A 27,380-nucleotide genomic window follows, 5' to 3' on the forward strand; every position below is an offset into this window, starting at 1 on the left:
TTGCAGTGTACAGGAGATGGGACCTGCAGGCTCCTTGCCTTTTCTGTGAAGGATGCTGAGTCCAGTTCAGGGTTCATGGAGAAAATTGGCCCTCAATGCAGAACATTATCCTAGACCGAGGGGTGCAGAGGGAGAGGGGACAGGCTTTTGTCCTTATGGATGCCACAGCTAATGAGGGAGACTGGAAATCAACACAGTAGATATGCAGAAAAGGAGCTCCAGCTTTGTGGTTTCAGTAGACTCCCTGTGATTTCTGAAACTCACTGTGCCATGTCCCATCCTAGGCCTCTGCCCTCCTCACGTGTTGTTTTCTCCATCCTGGTCTCTTCCCGGCTCTTCGCATCCTCCCTCCCAGGACCTGGCTAACTCAAGTCAAACATTTCATCCTCAGGGAAGTCTTCCCTCCCTGCTGCACCCTGAACCATCCTGTTCATTTCCTTCACAGTCTGTAATTATGGCATGAAGATACTTGAATATCTGATTAGTGTCTCTTAATGTCCCAGACTGTAAGCTCTATGAAGGCAGGGACTGTGTATATCCCAGGGCCTGGAAAATTACCTGCCATGCAGTAGACACTCAGTAGTATTCACTGAATAAAGTATAAATATGTAGTGGCATTAAGTGTGTGTACGTGCTTTGACCAGTCTTGGGTATGGGAACAACATAGATCCTTTGGTCGTAAAAGCACTTTACTCACCTGCAAAGTAATTCTACATCCATGATCTCGTTGAATCCTATTAACAACCCAGTAAGGAAGATGATACAAATGTCATTTCTCACCTTACAGCAGAGGAAATGGAAGTCCCAAGAGGTTATGTGATGGGTCCAAGGTCACACAGCTCTCTACTTCCAATCTGCCGATTTTTCTCCTCTGTCAGAAGGACTGACTTCTTCAGGGAAAGCTTCGGGAATGGGGTTGATCTGGACCTGCACTTTGCAGGTCAGAGGGCTGTGGATTAATACCAGGAAGCAGGCATGGGAGGCCATCCTACTGGGGAAAGATGAGGATGCCATCAGCGTGTCTGTGTACAAGGGCTGGAAGGAAGCACTGAATGGGGTGGAGAGATGAAAGGCAGTTCCCATTTACTGACTGCATTATACCTGAGGTCTCTTGAAGCAACCTTTCCAGGGAGCCATTGTCTGCAGTTTTACAGTTGTGGAAATAAAGTTCTCAGAGGTTAAGCAGCCAGCCCAAGGACGCATAGTGACAGCTGGAATTGGAAGCCAGGGATGTCTTATCATGTCTCTGGGGAGGGGCCATTGTTTAGAGGTACGTTAGGGGTCTGAAATCTGTGTGAAATGTAGAGAAGAAACAAGACTTGTAATTCCTCATTCCTCTTGCTCCTTAGTGCCTGAGCATTTGGCATGACTGTCTCTAGTCCTGTGGCCTGGTTCCTACCACGTACCCACAGTTGTAGTGCTCAGGGAACGTCCACCCCTCAAGTCGGACCCAGGCGGTCAGTGCTGCCGCTGCTCTTCGGTTTATTTAGGTGAGTCAGAACAGGTCCAGCTCCCAGCATGAGTGCTCATTACCCCTGGCTAACCTGCCATGTCCTAACTCATCACAGACTCCTGGGAGCATCTCCTCATGGGACACCTGGGCCGATCTTTTGGCCAAAGGGTACTCCCAGATGCATTCTTCTGTTGCCGGCCCCCTTATTCAGCAAGACATGCAGGTGACCTGCTTGCATTTAACTCGACTTGTTCTCCAACATCATTATGATCATCACAATCACATTCCTACATTTCCTCAAGTGCCAACTGCCTGCTAGGTTCTGGGACATGCAGGGAAGGTGGGTGTAGTGAGTGATGGGTGAGAACAAGTTCCTGGAACCTACGCCCAATTCCTCCATTTCCCCGCTGAGTGACCTTGGCAAGTTACACAACCTCTCCGCCTTTGAGTTCCAGGTCTGCAGGTGGGGAGGATGGCAGTTAGGATGGCAGTATCTGCTTCGCAGGGTTCTCCTGAGGAGTAAATGAGTCTGAAGTAGTACTTTGCATATAGTAAATATTCAATAAAGATTATATTACCATAGAGTTCAGTTCTTACAACTGCAGAATTCCCAGAGCTTCTAAGAACCTTAGAGATTATCTAGTCTGATTCCCTCATTTTACAGAATGTGAGACTGCAGCTCAGAGAGTTGACTCCCAGAGCTGGTGAACACCCAGGTTCCTGATTCCTGGGATAGTCTTGCATCCTGGCATCTCCCCATTTGTTGTCAGGGAGAGAGGACACCTAGAAAGTGCTGCCCAACTGCATTAGGCCACAAGGGTTAATTCTCCCCCAAGGAGGCCACAGAGGCTGGAGCAGACTCCCCTGTCATGGCCACCCCCTACCCCTGCACACTCCATCCAGGCTGCTGGCTGCCACTTGGAGTTTCTCCCAGCCAGTGAGGGAGTCAGGACAGCAGAGAAGTTCACATTCATTTTTTTGAGGAGCCTGGAGCATCAGGAAGAGTAATCAAGATCTTGTTGCCCACAGCGGGGAAAAAACCTGTCATTAATCTGGCTGCCTGTCTGATTCTCTCTACCCTTCCTGCCACCCCACACCAACTGGTGGCTGTCAGCCTCCTCTCTGACCCACCTCGGAAAATCACAATTAATGATGTAGTAGCCCTGTGAGGATGAGAGAGACCAGCGGAGGGACTGCTGACAAGTCAGGAGAGGAGAGGCTATTTGTACAACTGGGCCAATGGAGTCCAGACAGCATGTGCACAGCCAGAATACCATGAGCTGTCTGCAGGTGGTGCCTGTCTGTGCTTATGAGCTGGCTGCTGCTCATGAATCAGCAAACATTTATTAAACTTCTAGTCAGTATAGACATAATAGCAGGTGTGGCAGGTGATACATGCCCCAAAGAGATATTCCCCTGCTTTAAAAAATGCAAAGTGAAATAGCCATTCCTTCCTTCATTCATGCATTTGACAGTATGTGTGTGTAGCTGCTGCATGCCAGGCACTGTCCAAGGTGGTGAAGATGAATAAGCATGTTAAAGCTCCTGCCCTCATAGGGCTTGTATTCAAAATACAAGCATGGAACCAGGGGGCCAGTCTCTTTCCATTGAGAGAGATGTTAGAGGATCTTCTAGCTTGAGAAAATGGAACCAGTCTTGCAGTTGTAAAAAAGTGGAAATGAGTTTCCCCTTCTGGGAAAAGTGGAGACACTGATTTTTGGTGTTAAGGTAAGGACACATCCTGGGCAGGTAAATGGTTAAGCAGAGGTGAGAACCTGGAAGCCTCAGCTCTGAGTGCGGTGCTCACAGTGCATCTTTGAGGCCCTTGGGGGACAGCATGTGAATAAATGGTGCCCCATGAGCTGCAGACAGCGAAGGCTGGAGCGTCAAAGGAGGAGAGCCTGCGTGGGTAGAGAAATCGTACCTAGATTGTAAATTCCTCATCTTCAATGACACCAAATACCACTCACATGTAAATACTTTGCAGTTGACAGAGTGTTTCCACATATGTTCTCTGATTGGCCTCTTTTATTATTCCAACAGATACTTTCTGAGTGCCTACTATGTGCCAGCCTGTGCTAGGCACTGAGGACACAGGTGGAAAAGCCCGAATTGCTCCCTGCTCTCCTGGCGCTCATCACCCCGGAGGTAGGCACTGCCATTCGCATGTTACTGGCAGAGGAAGAGGCAGGCTCTGAGGGGGGCAACTGCTCAAGAGCATTCATTGTAAGACCCAGAGCCAGATGGAGCCCAGCTTCTGTCCAGTCTGGGCCTTCCCTTCCCTCTGCACTCAGGATCAGCAAGGCTTCTGTCGGGTGTCAAGAGCAGGATTCTCAAATAGAGGGGAATTTCTGTCTTTGAACTCTCTGTCTTCCAAACTACCTAAAGTATGGGATTGAGGCCCAGCTCTGTCTAGGTGGGGACTGTCAGAGACCCTCTGAGGTTGGAAGCTGTACTGACATACCTGCTTTCAACCTAAATTCTTCCAACACTGCTAAATTCAACCATAGTCAAAGCAGGGGCCTGGGATTTGTGATTGCATATGATTAGACACATACTTCAATTTGAACCCAGCATTGCTGTTTTTGTTGCATGAGTTTGGATAAGTTACTGAGCCTTTCTGAGCCTCAGCTTCCTCATTTGTGAAATGGAGATGCAATGCCATCTTACAGGGTGAGTGCACGGTCATGAAGAGTTAGTATTTATCATTATTATTATTATTATTTGAGACAGTATCTCGCTCTGTCGCCCAGGTTGAAGTGCAGTAGCACGATCTCTGTCCACTGCAACCTCTGCCTCCCAGTTCAAGTGATTCTCCTGCCTCAACCTCCTGATTAGCTGGGATTACAGGTGCCCGCCATCACACCTGGCTAATTTTTGTATTTTTAGTAGAGACGGGGTTTCACCATGTTGGCCAGGCTGGTCTCAAACTCCTGACCTCACATGATCTGCTCGCCTTGGCCTCCCAAAGTGCTGGGATTACAGGTGTGAGCCACCACGCCTGGCCAGTATTTATTATTGAGTGCTTACTCCAAGCAGCAGTGCACAGCATCTTATCATGCAATCCTTATAGCAATTCCATGAGGGAACTATTAACATCCCCATATTACAAATGAAGAAGTCAAGGTTTAGAGATGTTAGCTGACTTGCCCAAGGTGTGCAGCTAGTACATGGCAGCATAGGACTCAACACCATGTTCTTACCTGTGGCAGCCAGACCAAGCCCCAGGCACAGAATCAGAGGGCAGTACACATTTGTTTCCCTCCCCTTCTCAGCATATATTACTGTGATTCCCCTTGGCCTGCATCTGCTGCATTATGTCTGCTTAGGTTGTTTGTTTTAACTACAGGGACTATACAAAATGCACACACCAAACTGGGAATTTATTTCATATTGGCCCCATCTGTTTATTTATTCATTCAGCCGATATTATTGGGGCACCTACTATGTGCCAGATAGGGTGCTGGGTACTTGATGCTGTCCAGACAGCATCGTTGTCATAAGTAGGATGTGTGTCCCATTGAGGCGTGTTAGGGTATGATGGCAGCAGTTGGGGAGGGGATCACAGAAGCCTTGAGGGGAGCTGACGAGCTGAACCTGGAAAACACAGCTTGCAGTCCATCAGGGGATGGGACTGCATTCCAAGCAGAAGTGCATGCAGGGGGCAGAGGGCACAGTGAAAGCACACAACTTTTGTAGGGGAATGGGGCTTCGGCTCTGCTGGGGTATCAGGTGCCGTAGGGTATGGGGTAGGGACAGGTGAGCAAGGCCAGATCATGGGAGGGTTTATCTATTAGATTGAGGGGATTGCCCTGATCTCCTGTGCAATGGAGAGCTCCCCAAGACTTTAGTGCAGGAGTGTGTCATTATCAAGTTTGTATTTCTGTAAGAAGCCCCTGGCTGCTCTATGGAGAACCGAATGGAGAGAGAAAGACCAGAGGATGGGGGCCCAATGAAGATGCTATTGCAGAGATCCAGGTTGTTGCTGACAAATGTCTGTACGTGGACAGCCGGTGGTGATGGAGAGAAAGGTGTGGTATTTAGGAGGCAGCACTGTTAGGATCTGGGGTCTTATTAAATGTAGGGGTGTGGGGACAGAGGAATCTAGGGTAATTCTCGGCCTTCTGGCTTGGGTGACTGGTGGATTGTGGTGCCACCTACAAGAAGAAGTAGGAAGAGGAGCAGGTGGTGGGCATGATGGAGACTACACCTTCTCTTTAGAACAAGGTGTTTGTGGCGTGCTGTGGGATCCCCGGGTGGAGATGTCATCAGGCAGATGTGCAGTTGTAAGTCTGGGCTTGAGCTGTCGATGTCAATGCCACAGCTTGCAGGTGGAGGAGAATATACCATGAGCAGGGGAGAAACCCCCCATGGAGGGTAATGGTCATGGAAAGAGCATCTTGGTGCTCTAACTTCAGGATAGTTTCGTTTTTTGCCCCTGAATTATTAAAATATTTTCTGTTAATGAAGGATGCACTATTAGGTCCTAAGACTAGATTTATCTGAATATTAAGCTGAAAATAAGACCCCAAATGTCTTTGTGTTTTTTGATGAAGAATCTAAAAGCTTCATCTTTCTGCTCTGTAGCAGTTAAGATAGAAAAGCTAGTGGAGTGAGAGACCTAGTTAGCCTTGGCTCTGCCTCCAGACAGTTGTATGACCTTCAGCTAGGCACGTATCTTTTCTTGGGCACAGCTTCCTCATCTGTAATAGAGCTTGTTCTGTGGATTAACTATGATAAAGACTGTCCAAAGAATTTTGCAAGCCACTGAGCCTTACAGACATGCAACATGGTGGCTCTTTTCATTCTTTTATGGTTTAAGAGGAAATTATTTCTCATCACTGTGTCTAGGGAGTCACAGAGCTGAGGCCCAAGAGCAGCCTAGAACCTGAGCCACTGTCATGCTTAAATATAGTCTTGGCCAGGTGCGTTGGCTCACGCCTGTAATCCCAGCACTTTGGGAGGCCGAGGCGGGTGGATCATCTGAGGTCAGGAGTTCGAGACCAGCCTGGTCGTCATGGTGAAGTCCCATCTCCACTAAAAAAATTAGCCGGGCTTGGTAGTGGGTACGTGTAATCCCAGCTACCTGGGAGGCTGAGGCAGGAGAATTGTTTGAACCTGGGAGGTGGCGGTTGCAGTGAGCCAAGATCGCGCCACTGCACTCCAGCCTGAGCGACAGGGCAAGACTCCGTCTCAAAAAAAAAATGTAGTCTCCAGGATCCACCAGTCTTTGGGGCCATGAGCAGTTACACTCAGTTCCTCAGGCCTGCACGAACTGAGTGTAGTTCTGTCATCAATAAAATTTACACAGGGTAATCTGACACCTATTTAGCAGTCTGCATAATAATTATGGTGCAGCATGCTGATCAGGCATAAATGGAAGGCATTTGAGGTAAGTGATTATATTTAGTAGTACTTTTATATAGCCTAACCAGATTATTACAGTTTTTTTCTCCTTGTTCATTCATTTATCCACTCAACAAATATTTATTAAGGCCCTATAATATACCAGGCACTGTTCTAGGCCCTGGGGATACAGTCTAAACAAGATTCCTGTCCTTGCCCCACCTCTATTGAGCTTAAATTCTAGTAGGGAGACAGAAAATCACTGAATAATCAACTTTATCCATAATGAGTAAGAATGTCTAGCTTCTCCTGAGACTGTATTTGCTTTAATCTATCCCTGCACCAACACCCATGAATTAAAGAACAAAGATTCTGGGCCTGATTTGCCAACAGCGGAGTTGCCTTCAACCCCATCCTTTACTCTTTATCTTCGTCTGTCTTCCTCTAGCAGGCAATTGCTTGAGGCCTTCCATTCATTGAACAAATATGTGCTATGCACCTATTATGTATAAATAGACTCTGGGGATGGGGATGCAACAGGAACCTGGACATCGTCCTTGCCCTTAAGGAGCACATACTGATCCCAGGCCTAGATGCATAAAGGCAACAGCAGTGGTAGGAAAAGCGCTGCTCTCAGAGCCATGCCAGGGTGCTGATGGCTCACAGAGAGAGGCCCCATTCTGGCCATGGCAGGGGTGAGCAGAGGGGTGTTCTTTGGGCAGAAGGGATGCCCTGTGCACAGGAAGTGACAAGGCTTTGAGTGTGGATGAAATGTTAAGTGTGCTGGGGGAGGCGGGGTGTCCCTGAACAAAATTTTTTTCTGAGGCATAACACACATAAAGAAGAGTGCACACATCATAAGTTTACAGCTCAGTGAGCTTTCACAAAGTGAACACACCTCTGCAAGCAACACTCAGTGTGAAAACCAGAGAACATCACCAGCACTGGCCAGTCCCCTCGTGTCCCCTGCCATTCTCCACCCTAACCGTGAAATTGGACTTCCAACAACACAGAGTGGTTTGGTCTGTTTTTACACTTTATATAGACAGCATTATTCTGTCTCTAGAATGTGTAATCTTTTGTACCAGTCTTTTTTTGCTAAATCTTATATTTATGAGATTCATCCTTGCTGTTGCATGTGGTTGTCGATTATTCATTTTCATTTCTGTATAACATTCCGCTGTGTGCATATATAATGTATTTCTCCCATTGTGCTGCTGGACATTTGGGTGGTTTCCAGTTTGGGGAAACAAAACCACCAGAGTGCTGCTATGGACATTCTAGTGCATGTCTTTGGTGATCATATACATGCATTTCTGCTTGATATATACCTAGGAATGGAGTCAGTGGGTCATTAGGCTAGATGTAAAGCTCTAGTAGACCAGTTTTCCAAAGTACTTATATCAGTTTACACTCCTACTAACACTGCATAAGAGTTCCAGTTTTTCCACATCCTTGCTAACACTTAATGTTGTCTTTTTTTAAAAAAAATCATTATAGTGAGTGTACAGTGGTTATATTATTGTGGTTTAAAATTTCATTTTCCTGATGCTTAATGAGGCTGGGCACCTTTTCAAATGTTTGTAAGCCATCTGGATATCTTCTTTAGTAAAGTGTCTGTTCAAGCCTTTGCCCATTTTCCAATTGGATTGTCTGTCTAGGGGATGGAGGGCGAAACATTTTTTTTTATTTTTTTTTTTGAGATGGAGTCTCGCTCTGTCGCCCAGGCGGCAGTGCAGTGGCACGATCTTGGCTCACTGCAAGCTCCGCCTCCCCGGTTCACACCATTCTCCTGCCTCAGCCTCCCGAGTAGCTGGGACTACAGGTGCCCGCCACCACACCTGGCTAATTTTTTGTATTTTTAATAGAGATGGGGTTTCACCATGTTAGCCAGGATGGTCTCGATATTCTGACTTCGTGATCCGCCCACCTTGGCCTCCTAAAGTGCTGGGATTACAGGTGTGAGCCACCGCACCCAGCCAAACATTTTAATACTACTCTCCCAACCCAGGCACCTGGGATTAGCATATCCAGGTGCTTATCAGCCGCACCCTCACCCCAGTGAAGCAAGCAGAGCTGGCCATCGGCAGACTCTGGGTCTCAGTGGGGGCCAAGGCACATGCTGCCTTGGGGAGAGGCAGCCCCCTGCAAGGTTCTGGATTTGACATCAGAGGCCCACCCACCTCAGGAAGGAGGAGAGGGATTGGTAGAGGATGGGGGTGGGGCTGGTTTTCAGTGGTAGTAGAGCAGATGTGGAAAGCAGCTGATAACCTGGGAGGTGTGTCTGCCCTCCATATTTGCTAGGAACGGACCTCTCCCATCTGGGCCAGGGAGGACCTGACATTTGTGTAGCACCTCATTTAGGCCAGACCCTGAGCATGGTGGCTTCTCCGATGTTACCTTGATTCTTCTTTAGTTCAACTCCACCAGGAGGGGTTGTTATACCACTTTTACATGTGAGGACCCTGAGCTGAGACACAGAGGGGCCCTCATGAAGGCCACACAACTGGCAAGTGGAGGAGCTGGCCTTGAACCCAGTTCCCTCTCACACCTCTCCTCAGTGTGCAGTGCCTGTGCTGCGTTTGGGGCAATGGAGTAACCCTCCCAACTCTCCCATCCCTTCCTTTTCTGCTCACCCATGGCTCCAATTCCTTAAGGGCAGATGAGGGTTTTGTTTGTTTGTTTGTTTGGGACAAAGGCTCGCTCTGTCGGCCAGGCTGGAGTGCAATGGCGAATAGCACGACCTCGGCTCACTGCAACCTCTGCTTCCTGTGTTCAAGTCTGTGCCACAGCGTCCCGAGTAGCTGAGATTACAGGCATGCGCCACCACGCCCACCTAATTTTTGTATTTTTAGTAGAGATGGGGTTTCTCCATGTTGGCCAGGCTGGTCTTGAACTCCTGGCCTCAAGCGATCCACCTGCCTTGGCCTCCCAAAGTGCTGGGATTACAGGCGTGAGCCACCGTGCCTGGCTGAGAGCAGATGAGGTTCTTCATTTCTAATGACACGCCATGAATCATCCAACCACAGTTACAGCAACCTGCCCCATGTCGATCACAGAGCTGAAGTTAGAACCTGAGCCTTCTTTGAGCCCGGCATGTAGGGAGGAAAGACAAAGGGGCCTCTCTGGCTCCTGGGTGTCACTGGGATGGTGGGGCAGCTGCCTAGCTGGAGCCTGGGACTCACGTGCCCCCCCAACCCCCTCTCTCGCAGCGTTATGTCATGCCCAGGCCAGCAGGGGGCTCCATGAGGATTCATAGAAGATGCCCCGCGTCTCGGCGCCTTTGGTGCTGCTTCCGGCGTGGCTCGTGATGGTCGCCTGCAGCCCGCACTCCTTGAGGATCGGTAAGTGTGGCCCAGCTTGGGGCAGTGCCCCCACCCACTCTCCCAGGTGTCCACAAGGGACATGAGAGTGCTGCACAGGACCTGGGGAAGCCGCCCAGCCCATGCACTGTGCCCTCCCCAAGTGTGGCTGGGATGAAGATGCAGGTGGTGGTGGTGGAGGCAGCTGACAGGTGACCACTCCGATCTGGTCAACCTGCCGAGCCACTGGCCACTAGAATAAAGATGCTGATAACTCCCTGGTGCAGTCAATGTAGGTTCGCCTAGCAGGTTAAGAGGCAGCTGTCGGGGAAAAAGGAGGGTGAGGATGGCCATGGGGATTCCAAATCTAGGGCTGGAGATGGGAGAAGAGGTCCCTTCTTTCCTGTGATCAGTCCAAGAAGGCTTCCTGGAGAGCATGCTATGTCCACAACTTGGAAGAAGCCAGGAGTCTGCTTGCCGTGTCCTGGCTCTGAGAGGGAGGGCTGGGTCATGTGAGTCTCTCCCTTGCCTTGTTGCTATGGGATGCCCACTTTAGGTGTGGGCAGGCAGGCTTCCACCTGAGCCCTCGGCACCCCATCCCTGGAGGGGTGGGTCTGGGAAGTCAGGTGCCTCCTCCTTGCCAGGACTGAACAAGACTTGTCAACTGCAGGTTGAGGCTCTCTAGATCCTGGTTCCTGGGGACACAGCCAGCCACAGGGACAAGACACAGTTCAGTCCGGCAAGCACAGTGTGGTCATCTGATGGCCCAGCAACAGAGAACACATGGAATTAGGACAGATTTGGGGTGTCGGGGATCAGGGTTGTCTATGTGTACATCAGGGGATGGGGATTAGTGTGGACAGGTGGGTGGGGCACAGCAGTGACAAACCCAGAAAGGTAGGTTGATGGTCACAAGATGACCCATCCAACAGCAGGGCCCCAGGGGTAGGGTTAAGTGACAGCCCTAGAGGAACTCAAATACCAGGCAGGTTACCCCAACGGATAACCACATGAGGCCCCTCTTCCCACACTGGGGGTGGGGGTGGGGGTGGGAGCAAAGGCAGGAATCTAGATCTTAAACCTGAGCCTGAAATGGTTAGAGGCTGACTTACAGCAAAGATGGCATGATGCTGAATCTCAGGGAGCTGACTTAAAGCCCCCAAATCCCTCCAGTTGCATTCAGGTCAGTGCGCTGGTGATGGTCAGGAGGCCATGGTGTGGGCAGAGGTGGGCGAGCAGCTGAGACCTGGCTAGGCCAGGTGTCACAGGCTGGAAGCCCAGCCTGCAGGTCTGTGAGCTGTTTTGTTTTACCTTGTGGGCACAGTTTTTCATGCAAATGCAGAGGAGCTGATTGGAATCAGAAATGTGGACAGGTGACTCAGTTCTCCCCCTCACCCTGCCCTCGACACACTGCTCTGCATGCTTAAAAAAAAAAAAAAAAGAAATTAAAAAACAGAATGTTGCCTCCCTCTTCTCCATTCATTTTTACAGAAACTTCAAAACCTAATTTAATTCTGCTTAGCAGCAATGCAAAACGGTTCATATCCTTAAGATGTTTGATTTATAAGATGCCTATAGTTTTTCAGCGTTTGCTGCGAGGTTTTCTCCCTCTCTAAATGAGTGAATAAAGTGGCAACCCATCAATTTCCATTTGTCGCTAATGGGAAGCGGAAAAGGATTGAGCCAGAATCAGCGCACCTCACGGCCTCGCCCCTCCCGACACTTGTGCTCCGGGAGGGAAGCAGAAAGCGGAGCTGACAGTTCCCTCTTTTGGCTGCCACAACAGAGGGCTTCAAAGGGACCCCTCGTGCTCCCAAACCCATACTCTGAACAGTGCTTGTTCAGTTCTGTCAAGACTGCTGGCCCTCAGTTTTGGTTCATGCTAGGCCACTTCCAGCCACTTTCCAGTCAGGGGCCCTGCTGGCTGGCAAGGTCAAACCAGGCCTGATCTCCTGCAGAGGCCAGGAAGCAGAGTTAAGCCAACAGAAAGAGAAGAAAAGAAAAACCCAAACAGCAGTGCCAGGACCCGTTCTTCCTGTCTCCTTGGTTAGCCTGAGTGCCAGGAGCTTTTTAAAATCTCCCAATCCTTATGGATGGAAAGTTGCTAATTACATGGACTCCAGAGGGGATGTGGAGTAGGGCAGGGATGGGAAGAGAAGTGGGTCAAGAAAACACAAGTAGCTGTGCTGAGCAGCAGGCAGCCTTGCACGCAGATGGGCCGGGCTGGTGTTAACTGTGCTGGGGTCTCTGGGGTCCTTGAGAGGCTTATGGGAAGGGAAGGGGCTGCTGCTCCTCTTGCCTTCCTGGGGGTCACTTTTCCTTGCATTTGGGTTTTTCTGGGGTTTTCCCCAACCCCAGCCTCAGAATGGGTGGCTCTCCAAATGGGGCTGCATGAAGAGACCAGGGATCTGAGAGATAAATTGCCCTGTTTGCTCCATCCTCAGCCCCACTTGTCTGCTGGTGACAATATGGATGTTTGGAAAGAGGTGGCCGAACCCATTACCCTGCCTTGTGACGGCTGTTTTTCATTCAAGTGAGGCACAGGGCAGGAGATACAGCCAAATTGTCTATTACAGTGTTTGGTGCTTACCCCTCGAATGAGGTTTTGGGTAAAAGGAAGGGATTTTATTTATGGCTGTGAGGCTGGCTGCATAAATTCCCCAAACTCTCACAACATATGTCAACCCCTTCCGTCATCTATCTTTTGAAAATGTTTTTTGATTTTGCTTCTGTCCCTCTGGGTCCTTTGAGTGATGACTGTGGAGCTACAAGTTAATAAATGCCCTGAGAAGACCCCACCCCATCTTTTCACCCCCTTCATTACTTAAAGAGACCAAAGATCATTGTCATTCTTAGATCCAGAGGGGACTATAAGGATTCGTTATCTAACCTGCTCATCTTGCAAATGAGGAAACAGGGTCACAGCAGGCAGTGGTTTGGCCAAGGTCACCTGGCAAGTAGGGGCCTGGCTGGTGGCAGCTGGCACTGGTGCTGGCATCCTTGACTCCTCTTCCAGTGCTGTCTTCTCCATGCACCCATTGGCTCCCTTAGCTGCTGAGAAGCAGAATCACCTTCACAGTATGTGAAGGTTATATTCCTACAGTTTTCTCCATTCCTGTTCAGAAAACATTTCAGACATTAGCAAATGTGTTACCCTTGCCCCTAACACCTTGAGACTCATTAAGTATCTGTTAACTGAATAAACGCTAGGCTCCAAGCCTACCTCTTGTTACTCCTTCCTCAGCTCTGTATTTTAGCTACACTAAACCACTCCCTGTGAGCCAAATATACCAGGAGGATTTACTCCCAGCTTTACCCATTCCCTTGCTCTCCCTATAGTGCTCTTCCTCCCATTCCATCTTCTCTGCCTGGAAAACAAATCCAACTCCTCCTTCTACTCCTCTTCTTTTTCTTCGTCTTCCTCCTCCATCACCATCAGCTTAAATGGCTCTTCCTCTGCAAAGTCTTTTCCCGTTATCATCCTGTCCTTAAGAGGGAGAATTCATCTTTTTCCTACCGTTCCCCCATTCCGCCAGCACATAACATCTGTTCCAGCACTTGCCGTGTTATATTCTAAAGATTATGGCATTTTCCCACTAGACTCTGAACTCCATGGGAGAGTGGAGTGACCCCCAACAGAAGGGCCCAACACATGATGCAAAGAAGTATACAGCTGCAGCTCAATGAATGTGATGGACAGATGAATCCATGGTCCTTGCAAGACTGGGTTTTCCAATAACATGTTTGGTACCACTGTTTTAAATGGCACTGTCTTACCTATGCATAAAGAGGTAAACTTATTGGAGAAAGTAGAAGAGAAAGGAGAAAGAGGAGAAGGAGAAAATGTCCATCTATCTGTCTTACTTAAAAGAGAATAGGAATGGGCTGAAGATCCTGGTTGGGTTCTAATGAAAGCTTTGGCAGTAATAATAAACTCAATGATACAATTATTCATTCATTAATTAACTCAACAAATATTTATTGAATGCTATGTGCCAAGCACTGAGGATGCAGTGCTACACAATAATAATCAAAATAATAACTCCCATTCTTTGCCTGGCACTGGGCTAAGTATTCCCCATATCTCACCCAGTCTTATTGGACCAAACAATCCCCTGTTATAGATGAAGAAACAGAGGCTCAGAGAGTTTAAATAACAAATCTAAGGTCACACAGCTACTGAAATTTGTACCTGTCTCCAAAGCTGCCTGTTCCTGCTCTTCTAGAGCTGATGACCCCCTGGAAACATTTGGGATATGCCGTTATCACAGCCATCACATTAAATATATTGTGTTCTGCTGGTAAGGAGTTGAAAGATGGAATCATCATTGCTAATATAGTTTCTTGCTCTTTTATGGACACTTTTTACCTCAAAAGCATTTCTTAAAGGGCACAAAGTCTAGTTGAGGGATGAGGAAACTGAGGCATGGGGATTTCAGGGCTCAGTCAAGGTGGCAAGGGAAGTTCTGCTCAGCATGGGTGTATTAGACACATCAGCAGGTTATTGTAGCAATTGAATCTCTCTTGTTTAAGGTTTCCCTGTGTGGTAAAGCAGCAAGAGCTTGGATTTATTTCACACTCTGTCTTACGAGGACCCCCCAAGCACTTTATAACTGTAATTTTTTACTTACTTGGTTTCCCCCCAATGAGCTCCAATTCTGTACAGAGAATGTTCAACATAGAACATTGAAATGTTATAAAGATAAAGATAATAGGAGAATTGGGGGAGACAAGGGAAAAGGATGAAAAACACCAGTTTCTTATCCTGTTATGCTGTGTATTAAATATATCTGATCCACCGAGATTCAAATATACCAGCTGAATTCTTTGCCTTATAGAGGATTCACCATGGGTTTGTTTGAGTAGTGGGCTCCTCTGATAATGTTAGCACATGATTTGATTTATGAAATTTTGATCAGCATGCAACTTTTCATCTCGTTTCCAAATTGAGTCACCCATATAGACAATCAATTGGTCTTTCACAGTAGTGACAAATAGAAATTGATGACTTTCTCCTTCATCTGTCACCTAGAGGGGGAATATAGGATTTCTGGGACATAAATCTCTCCCCTGGTAAGCACCTTAGGGAGGCTGTGTCTTTCTTATTCATGTCTGTATTCCCAGAGCCTAGCACAGTGCTTGGCCCACAGTTTACCCCAGTAAGATGGGGTAGTGGACTTAGTAAATGTTTGCTAAATGAATTCACTGTGGCAAGTTCTGAATTTTGTGCCGACCCGTCAGTTTGCAAACTTCTCTTCCCCCAGGAATTGGTCAAGGTTTAAAAATGCCAACCAATGTTATTGTCAGCCCATAAAATACATAATTAGGAGAGTAAATATTTTACCAAAAGAAAAAAAGTCTGTGTGTGTGTCTGCACTCACTGGTGCTTATGTAAGGCTATCTCTCCTCTCCTCCTTGCTCCTCCTCTGCTAACAACACATTTTGGGGTGACTGAGGGAGGTGTGGCTGTAGTGAGAGAGATATTCAGGCTGGCATGCTATTGTGTCATTCGTCTTCCCTTGGTCTTCAGGAGCACCACATAGGGTGGTTTTGGGATGTTTATTCTCTCTTTTGCCCTTTCCAAAACTCATTGTGCACTGTAACTTCATCCGTAATCTCTTCTGCTGAGAAGTTAGAGATGAATTAGGCCTAGATATTCCATTTTACAGATAAGAAATCCCGGAGTCCCAAAAGGTGATTGGTGAAATGCCCTTTTGGCGGTGCCAGGACTCCTGACTCCCAACCGCCTGGGTGACATTTGTGCCATGGTTTGTGGTGTATAGCGTGTTCTTACACACATGTTAATTCACTTTCCCCGGTGACCTGCAAGGCAGGTTGAAGTGAGCACAACTTGTGGAGAGGAGCCTGAGTCTCCCAGGTTTGTGACTTCCCCAAGCTTGCCTAGAGGTGAGTGGTCAGGTCAGGAAGAGTGGTCACATCAAAGGGGATGGACTGATAAGCATCTGAGGACAGCATTGGGGCAGGGTTCTGAGTAGCCTGCTGGCAGTGTGTTCTCAATGAGTGAGATCCGATTGCCACCAGGGGCCAGTGTGGCGATGCCTGGGGGCTCACAAAACGAGGCGGAGCTAAAGAGAAAAAGCACGTGGGCAATGGCAGTGAGCGTTAGTAAGTGTTGCTTCCCTATTTTGTTTTCTTAAGCATATTGTGCTCCATCACTGGTAAAGGTCCCACTGGCAGAAGTGTCAGACATGAAGGGATGGGGCTATTGTTCCATATCTGAAGTCTTAGGTAACAGAGCTGATTTCCATATCATTTTGGTATGTGGCTGCCTGTGTTCATTTGTGCTAGAATGGCCTGAGTATCTCCAGGTTTTCAACGAATATTATGGGCTGATGGTATCTATTTAGTTGGATCGAGCAGCGTGGCCAGTGGACCTGACTGGCAGTATTGGATTCAACAAGGATGAACCTCATATTGAAAGAGTGATGGTGATATTTCATGAGAATTTCAAAAATGTATCTCCAGCTCTGTGAAGTCATTTACAAAAAGTATTGGGATGTGGAGTGAGTCACTAGCAAGCTCTATTTTGGTGGGGGGTGTTGGGAGTGGAAATTATGGAAAGAGGTTTTGATTCCATGTAAAAAAGTGTTTTCCAGGCAGATGGAATGGGCTTTTTTGGATACCATGGTCCCCATACCCGGAGGGGGCCACAGAGGTTGGACAGGGATTTCAGCCTCAAATGTGGTATTGGACCTGTTACCTCTAAGACCCCCTTCAGTCTGGGATTTGGTGATACAGTCTTTTCACCTTTGGTCTCTTCTCGTCCTCTCATAGGTAGGCATTTCGTTATCATTGTGTCCTCATTAATAACCATTAACAAGAGCTTAGAATTGAGGCAACCATCTGCCTAATTTAAGCCATGACCCCATTTGGCTCCAATCCTTTGGATAAGCCAGGCAGGACATAAGAACCCTGCTAATTCTTTTGTTCTGTTGATGTAGACCTGGGCTGTCTGGGTGCTTCCTTCCTCCCTGTGGCCACTGATGGCAGAGCTGGAGAAGCACAGGCAATGTGGAAGCTGCTGCTAGACCTCAGCCGAGTGCCTGCGTGGGTAGGACGTGTGCGTGTGCATCGCTGGAGCCAGCACATCCCACTCACAGCCTCGCGGCTCGTCAGCAGGCAAGACAGTGGTCACACTTAGCTCTCATTAGTCTGGATAAACAGGCACACGTTCCCTATCGGCTTTACGGGGGCTGGGGCTCAGCTCGGGGGATAGTGTGGGCAGCAGGGTGCTGCAGACAGCTGTCAGGCTGTCCCATTGGTGTGTGTTTCCTCCCATTGAGCTGAGATATGGTGCCTGGGCAGCTCGTGGTGGACCCAGCCAGCGAGGCCCATTAAACCCAAACTGATGGGAGGTGTTGTGGAGAGGACACTGACCAGTCAGGTGCAGATGTGCACGCAGTGGCAAACACAGTCCTCTAGCCGGACAGACGGTGCCACTGTGCTGGATTCGAGAGAAACTGTGACTCAGTCTAATGCCCAACCCTGACTGGGGGTCTCTGGAATTGAGACTCTATCTATCTGAGTATGACCCCTTTAGAAAAGGTTCATCGTGTCTGTAGTCCCAGCTACTTGGGACGCTGAGATGGAAGAATCACTTGAGTCCAGGTGTTTGAGGCTGCAGTGAGCTATGGTAGCCCCACTGCTCTCCATCCTGGGTGACTGAGACCCTGTCTCATAGAGAGAGAGAGAGAGAGAGATAAAGTAGGTAGATAAGTACATAGATAGGTAGGTAGATAGAGAGGTAGGTAGGTAGGTAAGCAGACAGGTAGACAGAGAAAGAGGTAGGCAGACAGAGAGATAGGCAGATGAACGAAAGAAAAAAGAAAGAAAAAGAAAGAAAAAGAGAAATAAAAAGAAAGAGAAAGAAAGAAAAAAGAAAGAAGGAAAGAAAGAAAGAGGAAGAAAAGAAAGAAAAAGAAAGAAAGAGGAAGAAAAGAAAGAAAAAGAAAGGAAGAAAAGAAAGAAAAAGAAAACAAAAAGGAAAGAAAAGAAATGAAAAGAAAGAGGCTTACCTCTCTGAAACCCTATCCCAGGGCAGACGTCAGCCCCAGCCCTTTAAGCTCCCGTCACTCCCTGTGTTTCAGGTGGGGAATCAGCCTGAACGGGGTTGACTGGTCATCTAGGGTAGTCCACAAGAGGGTCCCCCATGTCTCCTTCTCCTCTCAGTCTCTTCCGCCTGGACTCACCCAGGTTCCTTCAGTGGCTTTTCGTATGATTGAGGAATGGAGACAGATGTGTTGTGGGGAAACACTGGAGTTGGCTCCCAGGAGGCTCTAGCATAGTGCACATATTAACACCAGGAGCGTGGGCTCTGGAACCAGACTGCTTGGATATGAATCTGAGCTCCACCCTTTACTAGTGTATGACCTTGGGCGAGAACATAATTTCTCAGTGCCTCCACTTCTTCATCTATAACATGGGCTAATAGTAGTCCCTGTTTTATGCTTTTATAAGAATTCAATAAATTTCTGCATAGAAGCACTTAGGATGGTGTCAGGCATACAGTAAGTGCTATGAAAGTGACTTCTGTAATTGATAATAGTACTACTGGGCCAGCCTGTTTCCATCTCTAGCCTTTGCCTGCCCGGATCACCCTTCCCCATTCCTCCACCAAATCTTGTCTCTTCTCTTTTTTTAAATGCTGCTTTAAATTCACCTTGTTCTGGGAGATGAGAATCCCCACCTTGTCTAGGGAACTTTCCCTTCCAAAGCGTGGGTGTGTGTGTGTTCACACACTCATGTGTGGGTTGCACTCTTTCTGGGCACTTACCCCCCATTTCTGTGCAGGCATTTTTTGAAACCTTATTTGAATTCCATCTACCCTGGGAGGCTAAGAGCATCCTGAGGAGAGAGCTCTGTCTTTCCTACCCTCTTAGCCTGGTGGACTCTTCACACAGGAGCAGTTGTCCCAGGTATTGACTAACGGAGCTGAATGATTCCCCCTTCTTAAAAACCATCCTTAGCTGCTGTCCATCTACAGTGGGCTCCCGATTTTTCTTCTTCATTTTACGGCAAAGCTCTGCAAAAGAATTGCCTATTCAAGCTGTCTCCATTTCCTCTCCTCTCTTTCCCTATCAATAGGACCCTCTCCAACCAGACTTTCAGCCCCGGGCATTGATGCCCAGATTGCTAAATCCAGTGATCCATCCCCAGGCCCCATCTTGCAGGACTTAGCAGCAGCATTTGACATAGTCTTTTCCTCCTTCTTCCTTGAAACACTTTTTCACTTGGCTTCTAGACCACACCCCATCTTGCTCTTGCCCTGTTTCTGGCCATTCCTTCTCAGTCTCCTTTGCTCGTTCCTCATCTCTTGATCTCTGAAGATGGATGTGCCTCAGGGCCCCGTCCTTAAACCTCTTCTCTGTGCATGCCCACTCCCTGGTGATCTCATGCAGTCTTAGGGCTTTAAAGGCATCGATATGCTTATGACTCTCTAATCTCATCCCCAGCTCTGACCCCTCTCCAAAACTCCAGATTCATCCCCACTGGGATGTCTAACAGAAACTCAGATTTGGCATGTCCAAAATCGAGTTCTTGATTTCCCCCTCCATGCCTGCTTCTCCTACTGTCTACCCATTTCATAAATGGTAATGCCATTCTATCTCTGTGGATATAGGCTCCAAACCTTGGAGTCATCCTTGGTCTCATCTTTCTCTGATACCCACACCCTCTCTATCAACAGTCCTGTTGGCTCTGCCTTCCAAATATATCCAGTACAACCCAACTGCGTCTCACCACCTCAGCAGGTGCTTCCCTTTTCCAAGCCAGTATTATTTCTCCCTGGATTACTGCAAATCTTTCCTGTTAGTTTCCCTGCCTCTTTCTTGCCCTCTCACTTTTCATTCTCAAAATGGCAGCAAAAATGACTCTTTTAAGATGTAAGTTGGATTGTGTCAGTCCACTGCTCCAGTCCTCTGCTGACTTCCCATGTCAGAATAAAAGATGAAGTCCTCACAGTGGCCCATAGGGCCGTCCATGAACTGCCCTTTATTCTGATGAATTTTATTGTCATTTCTTACCACCCTGCCTCTCACTCATGCCACGCACCACCCCCAGCTCCACCAGCTTCTTTGCTTTTCCTCAAATGCACCAAGTGTGCTCCTGCCCCAGGGCCTTTGCACCTGCTGTGCTCTCTGCCTGGAACACTTTTCACCTGGATATCTGTGTGGTTCACTTTCTCATACCATGCAGGTCATGCCCTGACCATCCTCTAGCCCCTCCTCTGCCCATGACACTTTCTGTCCTTCTTCTCTGCTTCCTTTTTCTTTTTTTTTTAATTTTTATCATACTTGAAGTTCTGGGATACATGTGCAGAACGTGCAGGTTTGTTACATAGGTATACATGTGCCATGGTGGTTTGCTGCACTCATCAATCCGTCATCTACATTAGGCATTTCTCCTAATGCTATCCCTCCCCTTGTCCCCCACCCCTCGACAGGCCCCAGTGTCTGATGTTCCCCTTCCTGTGCCCATATGTTCTCATTGTTCAACTCCCACCTATGAGTGAGAACATGCGGTGTTTGGTTTTCTGTTCCTGTGTTAGTTTGCTGAGAATGATGGTTTCCAGCTTCATTCATGTCTGTGCAAAGGACATGAACTCATTCTTTTTTATGGCCGCATAGTATTCCATGGTATATATGTGCCACATTTTCTTTATCCAGTCTATCATTGATGGGCATTTGGGTTGGTTCCAAGTCTTTGCTATTGTGAATAGTGCTGCAGTAAACATATGTGTGCATATGTCTTTAGAGTAGAATGATTTATACTCCTTTGAGTACATACCCAGTAATGGGATTGCTGGGTCAAAAGGTACTTCCAGCTCTAGATCCTTGAGGAATCGCCACACTGTCTGCCACAATGGTTGAACTAATTTATACTCCCACCAACAGTGTAAAAGCATTACTATTTCTCCACATCCTCTCCAGCATCTGTTGTTTCCTGACTTTTTAATGATCACCATTATAACTGGCGTGAGATGATATCTCATTGTGGATTTGGATTTCTCATGGATATCTCGTTTTGATTTGGATTTCTCTAATGACCAGTGATGACGAGCTTTTTTTTCATGTTTGTTGGCCGCATAAATGTCTTCTTTTGCAATGTGTCTGTTCATATCCTTTGCCCACTTTTTGATGGGGTTGTTTGTTTTTTTCCTTGTAAGTTTGTTTAAGTTCCTTGTAGATTCTGGATATTAGCCCTTGTCAGATAGACAGATTGCAAAATTTTTCTCCCATTCTGCAGGTTGCCTGTTCTCTCTGATGATAGTTTCTTTTGCTGTGCGGAAGCTCTTTAGTTTAATTAGATCCCATTTGTCAATTTTGGCTTATGTTGCCATTGCTTTTGGTGTTTTAGTCATGAAGTCTTTGCTCATGCCTATGTCCTGAATGGTATTGCCTAGGTTTTCTTCTTATGGCTAGCCAGTTTTCTCAACACCATTTATTAAATACAGAATCCTTTCCCCGTTGCTTGTTTTTGCCAGGTTTGTCTAAGATGAGATGGTTGTAGATGTATGTTGTATTTCTGAGGCCTCTGTTCTGTTCTATTGGTCCGTATATCTGTTTTGGCACCAGTACCATGCTGTTTTGGTTACTGTAGCCTTGTAGTATAGTTTGAAGTCATGAAGCGTGATGCCTCCAGCTTTGTTCTTTTGCTTAGGATTGTCTTGGCTATACGGGCTCTTTTTTGGTTCCATATGAAATTTAAGCCAGGCACAGTGGCTCACACCTGTAATCCCAGCACTTTGGGAGGCTGAGGCAGGTGGATCACGAGTTCAGGAGTTTGAGACCAGCTTGGCCAACATGGTGAAAACCTGTCTCTACTAAAAATACAAAAATTAGCCGGGCATGGTGGCAGGTGCCTGTAATCCCAGCTACTCAGGAGGCTGAGACAGGAGAATTGCTTGAAATTGGAAGGCAGAGGTTGCAGTGAGCCAAGATGGCACCACTGCACTCCAGCCTGGTCAACAAGAGTGAAACTCTGTCTTAAAAAAAAAAAAATAGAAAAAAGAAATTTAAAGTAATTTTTTCTAATTCTGTGAAGAGAGTCAATGGTAGCTTTGACGCGAATAGCATTGAATCTGTAAATTACTTTGGGCAGTATGGCCATTTTCATGATATTCATTCTTCCTATCCATGAGCATGGAATGTTTTTCCATTTGTGTCCTCTCTTATTTCCTTGAGCAGCAGTTTGTAGTTCCCCTTGAAGAGGTCCTTCACATCCCTTGTAAGTTGTATTCCTAAGTATTATATTCTCTTTGTAGCAATTGTGAATGGGAGTTGGCTCGTGATTTGGCTCTCTATTATTGGTGTTTAGGAATGCTTGTGATTTTTGCACATCGATTTTGTATCCTGAGACTTTGCTGAAGTTGCTTATCAGCTTAAGGAGTTTTTGGGCTGAGACGACAGGCTTTTCTAAATATATAATCATGTCATCTGCAAACAGAGATAATTTGATTTCCTCTCTTCCTATTTGAATATGCTTTACTTCCTTCTCTTGCCTGATTGCCCTGGCCAGAACTTCCAATACTATGTTGAATAGGAGTGGTGAAAGAGGGCATACTTGTGCCAGTTTTCAAAGGGAATGCTCCCAGCTTTTGCCCAGTCGATATGATATTGGCTATGAGACCATCCTCTAGCCCCTCCTCTGCCCATGACACTTTCTGTCCTTCTTCTCTGCTTTATTTTTCTATAACATTCATCATCATCTGACATATGGGTCCTATTGTTTATTGTCTGAGTCCTCCCATGGGGAAAAACCCTTTGTTTAGTTCTCTGCTGTTTCCCCAGCACTTAAGACTGAGTACTTGGCGTATAGTAGGTGTCCACTAAATATCTACTGAATGAATGAATGATGGAGACCCAAGGGAGGTCCCAAGGGAGCTTTACATTTGAAAGCTTTTGGAAGGCAGAGATGGGCGGTCTCACGGACACGGAGGCAGCCCTTAACAAGTGCTGCTTGCCGAGGACTGTGCAGTGATGCTGCTGGCTCCCTGTCCCCATATTCTCTGATCCCTGAAGCCAAACCCCAGGTCCTGAGGCAAAACTTGTTCCTGTTTGAAGGAAGCCCTAGCCAGCAGTTTAATGACTCAGCATCAACCTGAGTTTTGACTGTTGGTCTTTGTCCCTCAGATCCAAACACCAGGCTCTTGGCGTATAGTCCACCAGCACTTGTGTTTCCCCTGCAGTGCCTAAGTCTTCTCATCAGGTCTGAGACTTCACTCTGATGCTCTGGCTGTGCCCAAGCTCCTCTGGGACTATGGTCAGACCTTTTTGTCTCAGTCTTACAGGAGCCTGGAGACTGGAACCTGGACCTAGTATCTCAGCTGGGACTGCCCCTGGCCTCTAGCTCTTTCCTGAAACTGCCATTGTCGTTAGTTTCAGGAAACTGGAGGAGCCTTGACCAGTTCTGACTGTTTGCTTTTCCTTAGATTCATGAAATCTGCATGCTGGCGGGGCCCTCGAGTAACCCACTCCTCCTTTGAATCATTCTGAGCATTGGTTTATCTATTGAGCCTGACTCTATCTATCCGTGCCTACCGTTCTAGCTCTGCCTGTTCCTCGGGGCCATATAGAACAGGCCTGGTGCTCTTCCCTGTGATGGCCCCTCTGAGACCTGCAGCACTATCATTTCATGGCTCCCAGCATCTTCTTTCTTCCAGAGATGTACCATTAGTGCCTTTGATGGTTCCTTCCATCTCGTGGTTTGGATCCACTTCATCAAGCTGGTCACCCTCCTCCAAATGAGTTTTCTTTTTTCTCCATCCTAATTAGGATGTGATCCCCCAAATCAGAAGCAGGCACTCTCTTCACCTGCTTTTCATCCACCATAGGTATCTGCTCCAGCCTGGTGGAGATCTGGCCTCTAGGTTCAGAGCCCCTTGTTGAACCCATTCCCACCCAGCCCCGGCTGGCCAGTCTTTGGGTTAAAGAGAGCCAATCTAGATCTCGACACGTGCCTGTAAATCACATCCCCCAGCCCTGGCTCTTCATAGGTTGGGCTTTGCTTTCAGTACCCAGAACCAAGGCTGCTCTTTGAAACCCCTGCAGCAGGTTGCCCGGTGTCTAAAGATCACTGCATTGAACGGCCAGGTACTGGGAGCTTCCCTAAGTGGAATCACCTCCTTGGCTTCCTCCAAGCTGTGTTGTTCCCATCCTTTCTAGGACATGGTCTTTCAAGCATGGAGTGACACATGTGGGGGAGGGAATGCCAATTATCTAGCAACAGTTATACATTTCCCTTAGCGGCAGGGATCTAACAATGTGAGACTTTGAGCTGTCAGCTCCCAGATGAAAGAACAAGGATTTTCCCAGCAATGACAGAAAGGGGAAACATATAGCCCTAGGGGCCCCCGCAGGAATCTCTGTTATGGAGCTGCTCCGAGGGGGCACCAACCACAAGCCCGAGTAGAATTGCAATAGGTGGCCCCAGACCTCTGGGCAGCCACCCAGAAATCTCAGGCAGGCAGCCTGGAGAAGAGGGAGAACTTTCCAGAGGCCACAGTTAAGGAATTTTCCTTGCACCTCCTGGAGCTGCTGGAGTTTCTGAAATTAAAAGGGCCTTTATCTGGAAATTATGGTTGAATGCCAGTTTCCCCTGTAGAGTCAATTTGGAAAACCTAAAGCACTAAAAGAATTAAGTTTGCTAAATGGAAATAAGTGGAGTTGGTGGAGATGAAATTGGATGTATGTAAGTGAAATCATCTGTGGATTGCCCCCTTTGGCGCTTTCCCTTTATTTAATCAACCTCTTCTTCATCTGCCATAGGAATGATCTCCCAGAGAGCATGATGGCCACTGGGAGGGTCCCATAGGGGAGGCAGGGCCACCTTCTCTGGGAGAATTGCTGCAGTTGGCATATAGTTGCAGCCTGGATGGGGCTCCCTTCTGGGTCTGGAGTTCACATTCAAGTCTTCATAGCCTAGGCATCCTGGAATATGTCTGGCCTGGATCCAAAATTTGTGTGCCTGAATCCCACTTACTAGCCAAGTGCCTGTAGTCAAATTACTCATCCATTCTCACACTCAATTTTCCATCTTTGGACTGGAGATAACAGAGCTTATCCTTAATTGTTGCATTAATTGAGAGGATACAGGTGAAGTAGCATGCACAGTGTGTGGCGTATAATAAATATTAGTTTCTATTTTTTTGTTCCTTTAAAAAATAGTAGTTTGCTCAAGCAACTGGATGGCATCATAGGGTAGTGAGACAGGTATGGGCTTTATTGATGTACAAACCTGCAATTGAATTGCAATTTCAGCATGTGATCTTGGGCAAATTATTTGGTCACTGTTTCCTACTATGAAATGGGGATAATAATGTTCACCTTATAGAATTGTTGAGGTTTACATGAGCTAATTTATGGAAAATAGGTAGGACAGTGCCTGACAGTAGGAAGCCCATAAATAATAGTTATTATCAATAGTTCTACCATAATTATTATCACTGTAGTTTTCCATTGCTGCCATGACAAATTTTCACAAACTTAGTGGCTTAAATAGGACAAAATTATGATCTCACAGCCTGTAGGTCAGAAGTCTTAACTGAGCTAAAGCTAAGATTTTAGTGGGGTTGCATTCCTGTCTGGAGGCTCTAGGAGAGAACCTGCTCATTTGGGTTGTTGACAGAATTATTTCCTTGTGGTTATAGGATGGGGGGCCCCGTTTTCTTGCTGGCTGTCAGCTGAGAGCCATTCCCAGCTTCTAGAGGCCACTGCATCTCCTGGCTCCATTTTCCTCTTCCTCCATTTTCAAGGCCAGCAATGGTGGGTTGAATCATTTTCACTTCACAAGCTCACTGAGCTCAGCTGGGAAAGGTTCTCCAATTTTAAGGACTCATGAGATTCGATTGAATCTCCCAGGATAATCCAGGATCATCTCCCTGCTTCAAGATCTATAACCTTACTCACATTTGCAAAGCCCCTTTTGCCATGTGTCTTAGTCCATTTTGTGTTGCTATAAAAGAACACCCAAGCCTGGGTAATTTGTAAAGAAAAGAGGTTTATTTAGCTCATAGTTCTGCAGGCTGGGAAGCTCCAGGGCATGGCCCTGGCTTCTGGTGAGAGCTTTCGTACTGCATCACAACATGGCAGAGAAGGTCAAAAGGGGAGGCAGATATGTGCAAAGAGGGAAAAAACCTGACGGGTGTCTTGACTTTCTAACAACCCACACTGTCTTGGGAAGGAATCCATTCCTGCAATAAATAGTCCTGTTGCTTGAGAGCAAGAACTCACTCACTACAGAACAGCACCAAGCCATTCATGAGGAATCCACCCCCACAACCCAAACACCTCCTACCAGGCCCCACCTCCCAGCACTGCCACATTAGGGATAAAATTTCAACATGAGTTTGATGGGGACAAACAAACCATGTCCATACCACAGCACCATGGAAGGTAATGCATTTGCAGGGACTGGGTTTTAGGATGTGGGCATCTTTGGGGGCCATTATTCTTTCTACAACAACTGTTCTTGTAATGTGGGAGGCTAAGCCGCTGGAAAGCCCTCTCATGAGCAGTTCCATGTGCAGGGACTGCACACTGGGAAACTGTCCATAGCTCGATCCTTGGTCCAAGTTGCCTTACTCCTGTTACCATCAACCATTTTGCATAAGAACCAGGCATCCCAGAGCACCGAAGCTGATGTGTTTTTTTCAATGGACAGAGGGAACTGGACATGTTAGCTCTTCCATTACTGTAACTGAGATTATGCTACCAGGGAAGAGACAGCTAGGAAGGGGCTGTGTAACAGGAAGTATTTTGTCACGTTGATTTAGTAATCTCGCCACTCCTAACATGTCAGGGCACTAAAGGAGTAGCCTGTGAGCTGAATGTGATCTGAGGCTGTGTCACGTGGGCTCCACTGGGCTCCTCTCAGAATGATGTGTTTATTTCCTGCCGTGGGGTCTAGAGAGAATAACATCCCACCACAGTCCCAGCAGACTCTCTCTTATTCTGCCTGCCATGCTTAAAGAAGGGCACAGATCTATGTGTGCTTTAAGAAGCAATGTGATGTAGGAGAGTACTGCTGTGTGTGAAGAATGAGAACACCCAGGATCTGAAGCTGGTCCTACCTGTTCCTGTGTCCTCTGGTACTTACTTAATACTGACAATGCCCTGTTTAGGGCTCAGCTCTATGGAAAATACAAAGAAATAGGATATTTTGTTGGTACATGTTCTAAATGTGGAAAGGCCAGACTCTCAGACATGAAGGAACTAGAGGGCGATACAAAAGAAGGAAGTATTAAGTGCTGAGACATCAGC

At 47.2% G+C, this 27,380-nt stretch overlaps 1 protein-coding gene across 1 annotated transcript in view; it reads left to right on the forward strand.

Annotated features, from left to right (window-relative positions):
• Positions 1-889: 889 nt before the first annotated feature.
• The window catches only part of GRIK4 (glutamate ionotropic receptor kainate type subunit 4), a 342,581-nt gene continuing 316,090 nt past the window's right edge, over positions 890-27,380 (forward strand). The window contains 3 exon segments of the mRNA XM_063636591.1: positions 890-940; positions 3,497-3,601; positions 10,012-10,143. Coding sequence (XP_063492661.1) covers positions 10,062-10,143 — 82 coding nt within the window. The 5' untranslated portion in view covers positions 890-940; positions 3,497-3,601; positions 10,012-10,061.

Source organism: Symphalangus syndactylus, chromosome 3 (genome assembly GCF_028878055.3).
Source record: "Symphalangus syndactylus isolate Jambi chromosome 3, NHGRI_mSymSyn1-v2.1_pri, whole genome shotgun sequence".
In the NCBI taxonomy this organism is placed as follows: domain Eukaryota; kingdom Metazoa; phylum Chordata; class Mammalia; order Primates; family Hylobatidae; genus Symphalangus; species Symphalangus syndactylus.